Below are 16,099 nucleotides of genomic sequence, written 5' to 3' on the forward strand. Positions count from 1 at the left end.
TTCGGTAGCAGCGACGGTTTTCATCCAGCTCCCATTGCCCGCCATTTTTGTTGTCAGTCCTGTGTTGAGAGAGACCTCAGGGACCCCTCCAGCTCCCCCCTCAGACCTGCCACTTCCCCACATGGTCCTGCAGACACTTCAGCGTGATCCCACGAAGTTCCTCTCTTACAGCAAGAACCCCAAGGAGCACCTGGGTGGCTCAGTCAGTTGAGCGTCCGACTTCGGCTCAGGTCGTGATCTCACGGCTCGTGAGTTCGAGCCCCGTGTCGGGCTCTGTGCTGACTGACCGCTCAGAGCCTGGAGCCCGCTTCGGATTCTGTGTCTCCCTCTCTCTCTGCCCTTCCCCTGCTCGCACTCTGTCTCTTTCAATCTCTCTCTCTCAAAAAAAAAAAAAAAAATTATGTATACTATATAAACAGATAAATTATAATATTTTTATAAAAATATATAAAATTATAATATATATTTATATAGTATATAAAATTATTTTCTAATATATTTCTCTCTGTGGTGGTGCTCAAACCACGTCTGCTGGGAAAACTTGCTTTTGCCGGAGGAACCTTGTCAGTTTCTGTCAGCATCTGAGGCAGAGGGTTCCAAGGGGTCCTGTCTCCTTCGAGACAGGCTCTCAAGCTGGTTCTGAAACCACCGTGTTCCACCCTGGGGACTCCTGAGAGGACCCAGGAAGGCTGCAAATGGCAGGCCTGATAACTTTTGACTGTCCAGTGCAGATAAAGCACGATATCTGGCTCATGGATGAGACCAGCCCCAGAGGAACGCATCCAGGATGACCAAACTCATTTAGCCCTATTCTTCAGGGCTTCTCCCAGTGGTACCTGTGGACAGACAGGAATGCGATCCACTGGATGATAATGGGGGATTTTGTATGGACGCTAAGCTGGGAAGGTCAGGTCCGATGCCTCAGCTCCACACACATAAGCAAAATAATGGTGGTGGTGGTGGTGATGATGATGGGATAATGGCTCTGCATCGAGAGATCTTTAAGGGAAGACTTCTAAATAGGAAGGCTCGGGTTTTATTGTGTAAGTATTTTACCTGGAACACTGATATACCCAAGTGATGTCTTTGAGCACACTCTGGGTTGATTTTCTTCGTACTCATTGCTGTTTATCATGGTTTAGGGTCAAGGAGTAAAAAAGAACAGACGGCTTGCCTTAGAGCTGATGAAGAAAGCGGCTTCCAAGGTAACACTTTTGCATATTGTCAGAGGGAAACATTTGCACCATGCATGCCCACACGCCTGCAAATCTGCCAAAGTGAATGGCCAGCCTTTGGCCCCGGTAGAAAACAGGAGTCGGGAGGGAGGTCACTGGCATTGCGGTGATTAGTCATTTTGGAGCTACAACACATACGGAAACCTGTCACAATGGGGACGGCAAAATTCAAAAGCTGAATTCACCTTCCAGTCAATAGAATTCAGGCCGATCTTGTTTGAAGGCTAAAATTATAATCACCGGCTGCCCTGATAACAAGCAAGGGTTGGGGGTTGGGCGGGGGGGGTAGCGGGGCTCCTTGGAATTGAATGGGTATGTATAAATGCCATTGAATTGGGAAAACCAAAGGCCTAATTCCCTTGAAGCTTAACCCTGTCGTGTCCAATGCTCCTTTACTTCCTGGGCTTTAATAACGGAGACGTTTATCCAGTTTGTTGCCGGGTTTAGAAATTTCTTTGCTTTGGTCACTATTTACTCTTCGCTGCTATTGTCAACTCAGCTGGTTTCACTCTGGCCCTACAGAATGGAGGTTAAGTATCGTTTGTGAGGGGACGCACCCACACACAGTGCACGCGTACCCACCCAAGCACACTCAAGGGTGCACGCATGCAGATTGGCAAATAAATACATTTGTAGAAACCACTGTAATTCTACAACCTTGACAGGGTCCTCTCTAGCCCTTCTGGCTCTTGAAAATGCCTCCCTCCCCCAGGCTGCCAATATCTGCCTTATCGACAAAGACTCCTGAAGATCCCGTGCTGATTTTTTTTCCCTCGTTCCCTCCCCTTGAGAAGTTCAGAGTGTCTTTTTTGTGTTGAGCAGAAAGTTGGAGCATGGAACAAGAGAGCCAGAAGACTTTTCCTCCACCTCTGTGGTGTCAAGAGGGCACATGACCCAGGAGAAGGGAGCCTACTTCAGCACACAACAACTCCTGACCCCACACAAATGTTAGGGCAGAGGTAGAGAGGCAGTTTCATGGTGGTCCTTGAGGGCATCGTTTCCAGAGAATCCTAAAATGGGGCAATGCTGGGGTTTCCCGGAAGCCGGGAAATTTGTGTCTCTGGCCATCGTAGTGGTGCATTGATGTCTACTGTGCTTTAGTAAGCAAGAAGACGGGATTTCTTGTGGGGCTCCAAGTGCGGTCCCTCCAGGAATTCCGCAGATGTTCTGAGGGATGGCAGGTGCATCTGAATAGGCCTGTGGCCTCTGGCTTCGCAGCAAAAGCCATTGTGAGGTGTACATTCCACAAGCCTGTTCCAAAGCTGGTTCTTGCCACTTTATAGCATTCCCTGGTCTATTACAGTATTGAAATGCATTCTGTAAGATTTACCAGCAGACCACCTTGCACCTGCTACTGTGTGAGGTTCAGGAAGAACGCTTCTGTGCCTAGATCCACAGCACTGATACTCCTTCCAGATGTCCGTTATTTTGGAGTCCGCTATCTGGGGGGCCTGGAGATCTGAACCCTACTCTCCATCCTCGGGGTATAGGGTTGGACTCCATTTTGTTTAACACCGAGATTCAAAGGGCGGCTTTCATTCATTTGTCAACTATTTACTGAGCACCTGCTCTGTGGCAAACACTAATAAAGGGACTTGGGAAACAAGATTCCCGCCCTCATGGAGCTTCTCTTTTAATAAGCTTTGTTAGTTTCTTTCCCCTGGTCTTCCCAACACCCGGAGTCCAACAGAGAATCTAGGAAGTATAGGCTCTTAGGATCCGTGGCAGACCGAAAAGGCTCAGACTGGGATCTTGGCATGTATTCTTAAGGGACACTTGTCCTTCGCTTGTGAAAGGGGGGTGAAAGAGGTTTGGTTCCATACTTAGCCTCTAACTTAACAAGTCTCACAGAGGCGAGGGCGCCGTTAGACCCTCGGATCCTTTCTCCCCTGCTTCTTCGTTTGGTTTGGTGGGGCTGGCAGGAAGGGAGGAATGAGAACACTGGACGCCCAGGTTACACACAGTGTTCTCCCTGCGGGTGGGAGGCTTGATCCGAAGCACTCACACCCCCTCAGGGCTTCTGAGCTCTCAACAAGCAAGCCGCCCGCTGCCCTGTGGAAGCAAGTGGGAGCTCCTAAGGAAAGCAGACGAGAGCACCCGACAGCACAAATCAGCAAGCACAAGGAGGCTCCAGGCTAGATTCGCATGAAGCGCTTCCTTGGTACCAGCCCCAGGTTTAGACACAATTTGAAAACCCTCCTCCCATCTCCACCGCCCTCCACCTCTGCCTCGGCCGCACCAGACTCCACCTGTCAGAACCGGGATGCTAAGTGGCCCCGAAGCACCTGTGTTTTGCCAGCCGCTTCCCTCAGAGGATTTGTTGGTGTTTGGGGCAGAAGAATCAACAGATGGGCAGGCGGGTCACCTAGAAACTGTCCCAGCCGGGGGTTGGGGGAGTGCCTGGCCTCCTCTCGCGGGTGAGCGCTTGTGAGTTTCAAGGTCACTGTTGACACTGCAGGGCAATAAGCAGCCTTTTGGGGACAAGGGCATTGCGTAAGAGCCCCCAGGAGCTGAGTGAGGCTTTGGGGGCGGGGGGGGGGGGCGGTCAGCATGACCACGGAGCCAGGAGGCAAGAATCCCAGCAGCAGCCGGAAGAAACCCACCTGGGAAGGCTCTGAGGCAGGCTTATGTTTTCTAACTCTTAGCGTTTCTTTAATGCCATCTGCCCCCAAAAAGAGATAGGAAAGGTTTTGCTCAGACTCAGGCAGAGTGCTTTCGCAGCAATTGATTCTCTTTAGGTTTCACTTAAAAAAAAAAAAAGTAATTTCTTTTTTGTTGTTCTAAAACCCAGGGATTGCATCAGGCAGTCAATGGCTTAGGATGGTATTACCACAAATTCAAGAAAAATTATGCCAAAGCGGCCAAGTACTGGCTAAAAGCAGAAGAGATGGGGAACCCGGATGCATCGTACAATCTTGGAGTCCTGCATTTGGATGGCATTTTCCCAGGAATTCCTGAAAGGAATCAAGTAAGTCTTGAGAGCAGCTGGGCAAGTGGCCACCAGATCATGGAGCCTTGAAGGTCTTACGTGCCCCGTGGGCGGCGCAGGGTGAGGCCCCATGGGCGGCGCAGAATGCCAGCCAAGACGCAGACCCTGTCCTCAAGAAACTCAAGGGTCCAGTTAGGAAGATAAGATAGCCAAACACCAAGGACGGCATCTAGCCAAGTGTCCAGAGTGTGCTAATTGCTATGACCCAAACGGCTCTTAATGGGAAACTGTGAAGGCCAGAGCAGTCAGGAAGGCTTCCTGGAGGAGGAGGGCTTGAACTAGGGAGGGAGGGGGAGATGATACAAAATGAGAATGCATCAGAGGCAGTGCAGAGATTGATATTACTAGAAGGAAAGAGAGCTGGGTCCAGAGAGGGTTACCGGAAATGAGACGAGATTTAATGAGAGTAAAAACAGGGGTGCCTCAGTGGCTCAGTAGGTTAAGCAGCCCTCTTGTTTTTGGCTCAGGTCATGATCTCACAATCTGTGAGATTGAGCCCCATGTCAGGCTCTGTGCCGGCAGCTCAGAGCCTGCTTGGGATTCTCTCTCTCCCTCTCTCTCTGCCTCTCCCCTGCTCTCACTGTCTTTTTCTCCAAATAAATAAATAAACATTTTTTAAAAATGATAGTGAAGGGGCGCCTGGGTGGCTCAGTTGGTTGAGCGTCCATCTTCGGCTCAGGTCATGATCTCACAGTTCGTGGGTTCGAGCCCCGCATTGGGCTCTGTGCTGACAGCTCAGAGCCCGGAGCCTGCTTTCGATTCTGTGTCTCCCTCGCTCTCTGCCCCTCCCCCACTCACACTCTGTCTCTCTCTGTCTCCTTCAAATATAAATAAACATTAAAAAAAATTTTTTTTTTTTTTAAATAAAAATGATAGTGAAAACAACAGTGACAGTCTCCAGCGTTGGTGAAGCACTTTCTCTGTGACAGAGACTCACAGACACTTGACACGCATCCCGCGTCATTCTGTCCTCTGCAATAGCTGCTGTTACACCCATTTTACAGAATGAACACTCAATGCTCTGAGAGGTTATGTCACTTACTCAGTCACACACTTAGTGGAGGCAGGGCCTGGATCCCTGCACAAAGTGAAAGCCCCTCATTATTAATATTGATGATGGTAATTATAATTTCTGCACCATTACATTCTGCAAATTCCATCGAATGCCCATCCAGGCACTCTTCCAGGCTCTGGGGATACAGCACCAGACAAAAACAGTCCCTGATCCTGGGAAGCTTACATTCCAGTGGGGAGGAAAGACAATAAACAAAGAAATATATAACATGAGAGCAGGTGGAGATATGTGTCACGGGGCAATAAAGCAAGAAATCAGAGAAGGCCTCTCTGATAATGTGACATTACAGAGACTCCTAAGATCTTACATGTATCTGGGAGAACATTCCAGAATGAGGGAACAGCCAGGGCAAAAGCCCTAGAGGAGAACAAGCTTGGCATGCTCAAGGAATGACCGGGAAGCTGGAGCCACAGCAGCAGGAAGCAGGGGAGGGGCATAGGTGGGAGATAAGGTTGGGGAGGCAGGGGCACAGGTCACTGTAAGGACTCAACTGCTCCAAGGAAGATAGGAAGCCTGTGGGCAGCTTTGGACAGGGCAGTGATGTGCTGTTTTAGAAGCCGCCCCTGGATCCTAGCAGAGACTAGAATTAAAGAAGACAAGGGGCGCCTGGGTGGCGCAGTCGGTTAAGCGTCCGACTTCAGCCAGGTCACGATCTCGCGGTCCGTGAGTTCGAGCCCCGGGTCAGGCTCTGGGCTGATGGCTCGGAGCCTGGAGCCTGTTTCCCATTCTGTGTCTCCCTCTCTCTCTGCCCCTCCCCCGTTCATGCTCTGTCTCTCTCTGTCCCAAAAAATAAATAAAAAACATTGAAAAAAAAAAAAAAAATTTTAAAGAAGACAAGAGGGGAGCAGGGGGTTAATGTATTGAATCCGAGGGAGAAAGGAAGGGTGACCCCAGAAGGGGTCGGAAATGTGGCTCGACTACGTATGTACATTGAAGGTCAAGGTGACTGGGTTGATAGTGTTTTGGACGTGAGGTGTGAAAGGGGAGAGGAGTCAGGGTGACTTCAGAGTGTTTGGCATTTATTGAGGTAGAGTGGAGAGGGCATTTAGTGGGATGGGCAGGACTGAGGCAGCAGCAGATTTGGGGGATGGGGAACCGGAGGATTATTTTTTGGGAAGCATCGTACTAAGCCTTGAGAATACATCTCATTTAATCCTTGAAACAGCCTTGGGGCGGCAGGGTGGCCCACGGTTAAGCATCTGACTTTGGCTCAGGTCATGATCTCAAAGTTCGTGGGTTCGAGTCCTGTGTTGGGCTCTGTGCTGACGGCTCAGAGCCCGGAGCCCGCTTCCGATCCTGTCGCCCTCTCTGCTCCTCCCCCACTCACGCTCTGTCTCTCTCGCTCTTTCGAAAATAAACATTAAAACAAATTTAAATTAAAAAAAAAATCCTTGAAATAGCTTTTCCTGCTAGGTACTATCAGAAGCCACATTTTTCAGTTGAAGAAAGTGAGTTAAACTCTCAGTTGGAGAGATTAACTAACATGCCCAAGGTCACACAGCTAGTAAGGAACAGAACTGGGATTTACACCCAAGCCTGTCTGATGCCAAAGCCCTGCCTTAAGAACGACAGCTAACTGCCTCCGAAAAATAATAGTACCCAATGGAACACACACCCTGGTAAATGTTTGTCTTCTGCATTGCTAATGTCTGGTAACCCGCCCACGTCTCTGCAAGTGTGGATTTTTTATTGTCACATTCTAATTCTCACCTTCCTACTGGAAATGCAGTTTCTGCACAGGGGTTTGAAGGAAGGTATTAAGCAAGGTCAGGAAAGTAAAGGCCTGGATTTTCACCTGGTGTAACTTCTGGTACGTTCTCCTACTTAGCTTGTGGGGGTTAGATGATTCATAGCCACGTGCTGTCTTGTTTATTTACTGGGTAAACTTAACACTCGCTTACCGTTAAAGTAATCACATCCAGAGGCCAGCTTCTGTGGTTGGCTGTCTTCCTGAAGCTTGACTTGGTTTTCCTAAAGATACCAGAAGTTATGAGCCTGTGAAAATCTCAGGCGTTAAGTGTCTGTCTCACCACGTTGGCTCTGGTGAAACCGGCCCGACTAGAAGGACTCCTTACCAATGAGATGACTTTGCTTATCTCTCTACAGACGTTAGCCGGTGAATATTTCCATAAGGCTGCACAAGGCGGACACATCGAAGGAACCTTGTGGTGTTCTCTCTATTATATCACAGGCAACCTGGAGACCTTCCCTAGAGATCCCGAGAAGGCTGTGGTGTAAGCATCTGTCAGATGTCGTGTGCGAAGGAAAAGCCATGTACTTTATTCATTCACAATGCCTGACCGTGGGGTTCCTTCTCTTTGTTTTGCAATTTTTAATTTAATTTTTTTTGTTATCAGGTATACATGCACATAGTTTAAAGAGCCCCATAATTTGACAAGGCAAACATAGATTAGAAATCAAGCTAAAAAAAAATAATTTGACAAGGGAAACCAGGAAATCTGCTACCCCACCCACCTAGACTCTTTCCTGCTCTTAAGAATAAGTCGCTTTCAATCTTTGAATTATTTCTTTATGATTGGCCTCTATCTTTAAATGACATGTTTATACCACTGTTTCTTGTTATTTTCATCATAGGCTTTGTCTAATGACGTCTCACTGTGGTAGATAAAGATACAGTTCTCTCTCATTCAGCCACCACCTGCTATCCCACACATCCACACTTCCCACCCTGTCCCATTTTCCCAATAAATATATCATTATTTTGGTTAGATTAGTATCAGGGTGTCCATTATTATGACCATGTGAATGCTGTGCATGGCTGAGCCACGCATTGTCCTGGGACTACCTTTTCTTTCTTACACAGCTTTTTGTTTTCTGTGGAGTAATAATTATATTTAATTGTTCTTTAGTTGCTTAGCTTTCTGCGTACTTACCATTTCTCATGTGCTTAATCTCCACATTCTCCCAGGGTTGTCTAAATCTCTCCTCCGTATGTCCAGACCCACCAGGTATTCTATTAACCTAATCTTCTCGGGGACATCTCTCCCGGAGTCTTCAGGACATAGCTACCCTCCTGAAATTATCTTTGTCATCATTGTGAGGGTTCCCTTTCCCTTCCTCTCCGTCTCTTTTGGGTTCTGTTTGCTGGGCCCTATTTCTTCCTCTTTCTCGGTCTACTCCTACACTTTTGTAGAGCACGTTGTACAGTAATGTCCTAAAGAACGGTGAACAGGAGGCACATTTTCGAGGTCACACATACCTGAAAATGTTTTACAGAGGTTGGCAAACTATGGCCCATAAATACCATGTGTCCCACCATCTGTTTTGTATGGCCCCAAGAGCTAAGAATACATTTTACGTTTTAAAGCGTTGTAAAACAAACACACACACACAACAATGAATATGAACAGAGACCATACAAATATTTACTATCTTGCCTTTTACGGAAAAAGAGAAAACAAACTTTGCAGACCTCTGCTTTAGACCACGCTCACACCAATAGTCTGGCTTTTCATCAGACATTTGAGAGCAAATCCAACCTGACCTGAACTCAGTGATGAAACTTGACCTAGACAGATTTGAAGCTTTATCATTGTTATTCAGGATGTTTGGTGTGAACATTCAGATGTTTCATACATTTTCTTGTTATCTTTTTGTTACTGATTTCTAGCTTAATCCCACTACAATCAAAGAATATATTCTGAATGATTTCAATCCCTCGGAATTTGTTGAAACTTGTTTGATGACCAGCATATTTTGCTACACCTGCCTTTTTTTTGTTAGAGTTTGCACGTTATATCTTTTTCCAGCCTTTGCTTTCAATCTTTTCTGTCTTTTAATTTCAACGTGTGTTTCTTCTAAGCGGCGTATAATTGGGTTTTTGTGTGCTCTTTATTCAGTCTGAAAAGTTTCGTTTTTAATTGGTGTATTTAGACCATTTACATTTAATGCAACATATTGATACATTTGGTTTCAAATCTACCATTTTACTGTTTATTCCTTATTTGTCCCATCTGTTCTTTGTGCTTCTGCCCCATTTTCTGACCCTTCCTTTATATTAACCAAGTATTTTTTAAACATTATTTTATTTCCCCCTTCCATTAGCTTGTTAGCTATGTACCCTTATAATATTCTTTTAGTGGTTGTAAGTCTAAAGATTACAACAAGCCAGTTCATTATTAATAAAAGTCTCCAGGAGAAATTAGAGAACAGAAAAAAATGAGGAACCTTATAATGAATCAGTATATACGTTTTAATGGAGAGGGTACTAGAACTCTTGGCAAAGATTATCTTTTTTCATACTGGTGGTTATTTTTCATTAGGTACCTTTCGTGTCTTTGTTTCCATGCATGATAACTCCTGAGCATTCATAAGAAAAGGCACTGAATGCAAAGCTCTCAAAATGCATAGTGTTTCGTTCTGACTTGTTGCTGTATAAAAATTCTAGCAAGCAAACTATTCCCCAAGTGGGATTTATTGAGATCAAATGAAGAAAAAGCAATTGTTTATTTGCCACAGTTTGGGTATTTTCTCGTTCCTTTCCTTTCAGATGGGCAAAGCACGTAGCTGAGAAAAATGGCTACTTGGGCCACATCATTCGCAAAGGCCTCAATGCCTACCTGGAGGGTTCATGGTAAGCTGGGGACTTCTGTTAGAATGAACCTTCTCAGCTCTCACCTTTCAATTTGTCCGTGTAGTCTTATGAGATGGAGTCTTAAAATACAACCGAAAATGCAATTTGCAGGGAAATCACGGCCTCCCACTAATGATATTCAGAGTATCACAGACTGATTGGCTGTTGGTTGGAAAACATAGCATTTCCATGTTTAATTATACACAAAAATTAGTTCTCCGGGGGAAGCGTCCACATTCATCAAGTTGAGAGACACATGAATGTATTGACATCTCTTCCCTTCAAGCTTGTTCCTCTTGGTTTCAGAGTGGAGACAGCACAGGGGGTCCTAGCTGAACCTCTGCCTCTCCCTGGCAGGCCACAGAAAGCTCATGGGAAGAAGAGAGAGCAGTGTGTTTAGGGCTCAAGCTACATCCTTCCACTGATATTTTACCACATCTTCCACGGCTGAGAGCCTGGATTTGCTGGAACTCACTCACCAGACCTCTGATGTCATAGCCAAACAGTCTCCCCATTTTGACTTTCTTCTGATGAAGTTAGCAAGTCTCATCCTGGACCCTATGGGATGAGACACTGCACGTAAAGACTTGCAAATGCTCCCCGTTTGCTGTGCCTTGATTTTACAAATAAGGGCACACCTTTCCAAACTGCAAACCCACCTGATCCATCGTTCTGTTTTCTTCCGCCAGTCCTCCCGTTCTGTCTTGCTTTTCCATTGGGCCATATTTTCTTGGCTGGTTTTTTGCCTGAATGATCTGGGTATTTCAGTAATAACTAACAAGGGCATGCAAATCAGCACATATCCCATCAGTCCACAGCCTCAAAGATATTAGACCAGAACTGTCACAGATCACACTCTGATCTGAACCTTAATTAAAAATTAAAATATGAGTCCAAAAGAACACGATTTTCTCCTTTGGTCCATGGGTGCCCACATAATCAGCAGATAGCGTTCGGTAAATGAGAATCTTAAAGAAGGCAGGGCAAACGAATCCAATGAAAAGAAATGCTTATCATTATCATCCTGTGAAAGCGTATTATCTATAACCTCACTCTACACAATCAGAAAAAAAAATTTAATGAAATTGTTATTTTGCAATTGATACACCTTACAACTTTTCTGGTGTTTCATCTTGTCTCCCAAGTAAGCTTCAGTTCATAAAACTCCCAAATTTGACTTTAATTTATTCTCTACTTCTCACCCTCCAAACTTCCCACCCCCACAAACTTCTGAGGGGAAAAAGAGCATTCAGATACCGAAGTGTGTATGCGAGGGATTTTCCCGCAGAGAGAGCACATCTGTAAACTCCCCCACACCGCCACACACACACACACACACACACACACACACACACACACCAAGATGTTTGACACTGTTTTTCCCATAAAGAGAGTGCCTATTAATAGCTGACATTACTTGCCTGCTTTTGAATTTAACATCACAAAGTGTTTCAGGTAGCACATTTTAAAATTTGCTGTGAAGGTCAAGATGAATTAATTTTCGTGACCTGTTGTCCTTCCTGCAATATTCAGCCACAGCATGAGATTGATTTTTTTTGTTCTTTTGGTAGAGGGGAGGGGGAAGTTAAGTGTATTCTCCACTGTTTGTGAGTTTGGGTCCAGTTCAGCAGACTTTATGGAGTAGACTTAAATGCAGGGTGCCTCATCTAGTCATATGCTTCAGGGGATGCCACCAGCAGGGCTTGGGGAAGTTTGCGGCCTCACCTCTTCTCATGCTGAACTCACATGGCCCATACTCTGTTTGACCTCTGGATCTTTGAACATGCTGTTTCCTCTGCCCAGAAGTCCTACCTAACTCCGTACTCCCGTTAGGATCATGATGGCCCTTGTTGATTGCCCTGTGTCTTCTTGTACCCCAGTGCCCAGCACCGAGTGGTACCTGGGAAGTGCTCAAAAACAAATGAATGTATGAACGAAGGCAAGTAGCACAACCATAACTCAAGACCCATGAGCAGCATATCAAGAGCATGAAAGATTCTGAGGAGGAAAAATGCTGTCCAGTTTGTGGGACTTAGGTCAGCCTTCACGACAGAGGTAGCAGAGGATATGGCCTTGAGGGGTGGGTGGAATTTCCACTTAGCCATGCGGGGAATAGCGTTTCTGGTGAAGGGAATAGCAGGAACAAAAGCAAAGAGATAGGAAAATTCTGGATGAATCTAGAAATTTTTAAGCCCCCGGTTTGCCTTCAGGTGAGATTTGTAAAAGGGAGTGATATAGAATAAGACCAAAGAAATGCTGCTCTAGGGAACTTTAAATGGCAGGTCATACACTTTTTACTTTATTTGTGAGGAGTGGGGAGTTACTGATAGTTTTGGGAGAGGGTACTGAGATGACAGAGCTGGGTTCTGAGCTGTTTAACCAAACAACTGTGTTTGATGGTAAAGAGAAGGGAGAGTCAGAAGGGGCATGTTAGTTCAGAATCCAGGTGAAAGGAGCTGAGCATTTGAGCTGGACATGGGGCACAAGCCAGTTCAGTTGTTCTTCTCTTCTTCTGTCATATAATGGTTGATGCGTATGAAGTAATATGTGATATATATGTAAGTTCTCAAGCGTAATGATAAAATGAACACCTATAACCCTACATAAGAGAATGAACAGCTCTGGGGCGCCTGGGTGGCTCAGTTGGTTAAGCTTCCGACTTTGGTCTCACAGTTCCTGAGTTCGAGCCCCACGTCGGGCCCTGTGCTGAGAGCTCAGAGCCTGGAGCCTGCTTCCGATTCTGTGTCTCCCTCTCTCTCTGTTCCTCCCCTGCTCGTGCTCTGTCTCTCTGTCTAAAAAATAAATAAACATAAAAAAAAAAAGAACTGTTGAAGCCTGCATTTCCCTCTCAGATTAAATCTACCCCCATCCCTATACCCAGAAGTAACCATCATCCTGAGCCTTATTGTTTTTTGTTTTCTGTGTTTTTTTTTAAACATTTATTTGTTTTCGAGAGACAGAGACAGAGTTCTGTGCAAGTGGGAGAGGGGCAGAGAGAGAGGGAGACACAGCATCGGAAGCAGGCTCCAGGCTCTGAGCCCAGAACGCTCCAGCACAGAGCCCAATGCGGGGCTCGAACTCACAAATCGTGAGATCGTGACCTGAGCCAAAATGAAGAGTCAGACACTTAACCAACTGAGCCACCCAGGCGCTCCCCATTTCTTATATTAACACACACTGGCATTTCCCTTTTCTGTTGTTTTTAAGAACAATGTGGCCATGAACATTTTTTATGTATATTGTGGCATGCATCAGAAAAGTTGCTCTGCAATATAAATTTAGGAGTGGAGTCATAGGGCAGGCACGTGTTCAACTTTGTCAGATGATGCCAACGGTTTTCCCAAAGGATTTTACCAGTTTGCTCTCCTGCCAACCATGTATATATTTTTGCTGCTTCAGATCCTTACCAATCTTGATGCTGATGCTAAGCGTTATTAAAGATAAGTTTCAACCTGGATTTAAAGCCTTTTTTTTTTTTTTTCTATCAGCAGGAAGGGACATCTAGTATCCATTACAATGGGAAAATCGTTGTCAAAGTACGGTTGAGGCAAAGTGCTTGTATCTCCCCCCACTCTCCAAACCCCAAAACCTTTCCTGGGGTTAAACAGGAAATCTATGACTGTTGGCCTTCCCACACCACAGGGTGGCTTTTTTGAAACCATCTATTTGGCTGCAATAGAACTAAATCATCCATCAATGTCCCAAGTCCATCCCCCTTCATTTTCTGTGAGTGAATTTATTCTGGACGTTATTTTCAAATTACGTGTGTCAGTTTGATGAGCTTGTGTTTTTCTGGGTTGTTCCAGGATTTATATGGGATAGTTTAAAAGAGGAGCATGATTGAGAAGAGGGCTTTTTGCTGTATAGGCATAATACGGAAGATAATGTTGTCATGCCTGAGGCTGTCCTCGGACACCAGGAGAAGTCAGCTAAGGAGAGGCTGGCTGTCATGTTTCATTTCTCTCCGCCTTCCCCCTATGTGTGTTTTATCTGTGAGCTAGGTGTTTTGTTGTCCTTTGTCTTAAATATGTCCTAAATATTTAACCCAGTAGGTTAGCCAGAGGGTGGGGGGCTTGGGGCATGCCAAGTTCCAGCTGAAAGAGATTCACCTTTCTGCAATAGACCAGGGGTCCTGAATTCCACTAAGATCCCAGGATATTTTTTTTTTTCCATCCGTCCAGTATAAGCTGCTTCAGGCATCGGCAGAGGAAAGCACAAAGAAAATAACATAATTGTTTGAGAAGCTGCTCAGAGGTACTCAGATTCACAGTTCACAGCAAGCAGCTAAAGGATTGATTATTAATATGTATCATTACAAAAGTTCTGTAAATGTGTATGCCGAGGCAGAAGTGGGGGGATAGCAAATGTGCCCCTAAACTCGTTCTTTACCGTAAATCCCCTCCTCTCCGCATCCACCCCCCCACCCCCAGTCCTTGTCAGAATGACTGTCTGGGGGACATTTTCACTTTGGTGCATTGGAAATAAAGCTTGAGGCTCTGGTTAGCTTCCTAAACCTTGAAGAAAGTCTTGGAAGGGCAGTACGGTTCTATGGCTTGCCTTTGGGCATCCTGCCCATAGCAGGTGCTGCCGACATGTTTGTCCCATGATTATAATTATAGAAATATCTGTAATTAATACCTCCGGGCAGTTTGTGTCGGAACACAATTAAGTAAGAACAAAGCACTGGGAGGTAAGGTGGGTAGGATTTCTGCAAAGGTGTCGTTTCTCAGAAGTCTCAATGAGCCGAGCAAGTCTGGCCTTGAGTGTGCTAAGCTTCGCCTATGGATGGTGGTGGTATAGGAGAGCACCAGCCTTCGATGATCGCTTCTGCAGGATGGAACACGGGGCTGGATTTCCAGTCGGCATTTCTACAGACATCAATGCTTTTTTAGACCTCTCTTTTTGATGGATTTCAGTGCTTCCTCAAAGGAAACGCTTGAGAATTCTGTGAAATTTCCTCTTGGCTTACACATTTAATTGGACAGTGGAAGTCTTCCTGTAAAACTCGTCCCTTCCTCCCCTCCCCACCACCAAGGTAGCTTTTGAGACAAGATATTGACTTTCTGAAGTTTGTCATAGCGACTCAGTTCTTACAGGAAGCATCAACCTCCTGCCTCCCCCGCAAATTCTAACAGTCTGCCCAAAGTGCTGTCAAAGAAAACGTCCTTTTATTACATTTTAATAATAATGTGAGCCACATTCCATCCATTATGGCAGCAGAGGGATCCGGCCCAGTATTTGGCCTTGGGCCAGTAAGTCTACACCTCTCTTTCCCTCATCCATCCCCAGGGGGAAACCAGGCACTGGTTCGCCTTCAAGCATCTCCAAAGAAATGCGAGATTGTAAGACCTTGGGAATGGGTCCCTGTTGCAGAGTGATGGGGACTTTCTGCTGGGCCACCCTTGCAGACCCTCCATCTGGGATCTGTCTGTTCTGAAGATTCTTGTCCCAAAATGTGGTTTTTGCAAGCTGTGTAAGAATATGCCTAGGCGTCTTCTGTGCTGTGGGCTCGTTTTCTGGCTTGTGACGTAGGGGACACTGCTCAGCCAGCCTTGTGTCTCTTTAGCATGAGTCATGGCTAATTGGTCGGCTGCCTTGGATGTCTGGGAAGCCAAGAATCAGCTCACTCAGCAGCTATATGGCCCGTGACCTGCGTTGTGTCTGATTGAAGGTCTCACTGTCCTAATTTGACCCCCAGTCACCTCTCCCTGTCCCCAGGGGTTGGACCACCAGAAGCTGCTTTAGCAGAGTAGAAAAGACAATTTCAGAATCTGCTTCCTTTGTTTCCCCAACCCTCCCATAAACCAGTTTCTAGGTGGAGTTGCAGTTAAAAAAAAAAAAAAAAAGTTCTTAATGTCAACTGCTTAGAATGAAAAATAAGCTTTAGAAACAACTATATATGGCTAAAATAAAATTTTACTCATTAACTGGGAAACACAAGGAAAATGGAGGAAATCGTACAAGTAAAAAGATGAAAATAAAATGATTTGGTTCTCACCACCGAGGGATAAGTGCTATTAGCCTTTTTTTTTCTTTATTTTTTACACATTTTATTTATTTTTGAGAGACAGAGTGTTAGTGGGGGAGGGACAGAGAGAGAGGAGACACAGAATCCAAAACAGGCTCCAGGCTCTGAGCTGTCAGCACAGAGCCCGACGCGGGGCTCGAACCCAGGAACTGTGAGATCATGACCTGAGCGGAAGTCG

General features: G+C 45.6%; 1 protein-coding gene and 1 long non-coding RNA gene across 12 annotated transcripts in view; one reads left to right on the forward strand and one right to left on the reverse strand.

Moving 5' to 3' along the window:
* Positions 1-16,099, reverse strand: part of LOC131507741 (uncharacterized) — a 151,940-nt gene that overhangs the window by 78,481 nt on the left and 57,360 nt on the right. The gene's annotated exons all lie outside the window — the stretch shown is intronic.
* Positions 1-16,099, forward strand: part of SEL1L3 (SEL1L family member 3) — a 103,486-nt gene that overhangs the window by 68,762 nt on the left and 18,625 nt on the right. For 10 of the 11 annotated variants that reach the window (XR_009259672.1, XM_058722933.1, XM_058722932.1 and 7 more), the window contains 4 exons: positions 1,143-1,205; positions 4,027-4,203; positions 7,406-7,533; positions 9,810-9,893. Coding sequence is in view for 10 of the 11 variants with exons in the window: in XM_058722933.1 (XP_058578916.1) it covers positions 1,143-1,205; positions 4,027-4,203; positions 7,406-7,533; positions 9,810-9,893 (452 nt within the window). In the remaining variant the exon portion in view is untranslated. Of the gene's footprint in view, positions 1-1,142; positions 1,206-4,026; positions 4,204-7,405; positions 7,534-9,809; positions 9,894-10,199; positions 10,491-16,099 lie in introns of those variants that run through there. The other variant, XM_058722934.1, reaches the window with a different exon arrangement.

The sequence above is a fragment of the Neofelis nebulosa genome, chromosome 3, assembly GCF_028018385.1.
Source record: "Neofelis nebulosa isolate mNeoNeb1 chromosome 3, mNeoNeb1.pri, whole genome shotgun sequence".
Classification (NCBI taxonomy): Eukaryota; Metazoa; Chordata; class Mammalia; order Carnivora; family Felidae; genus Neofelis; species Neofelis nebulosa.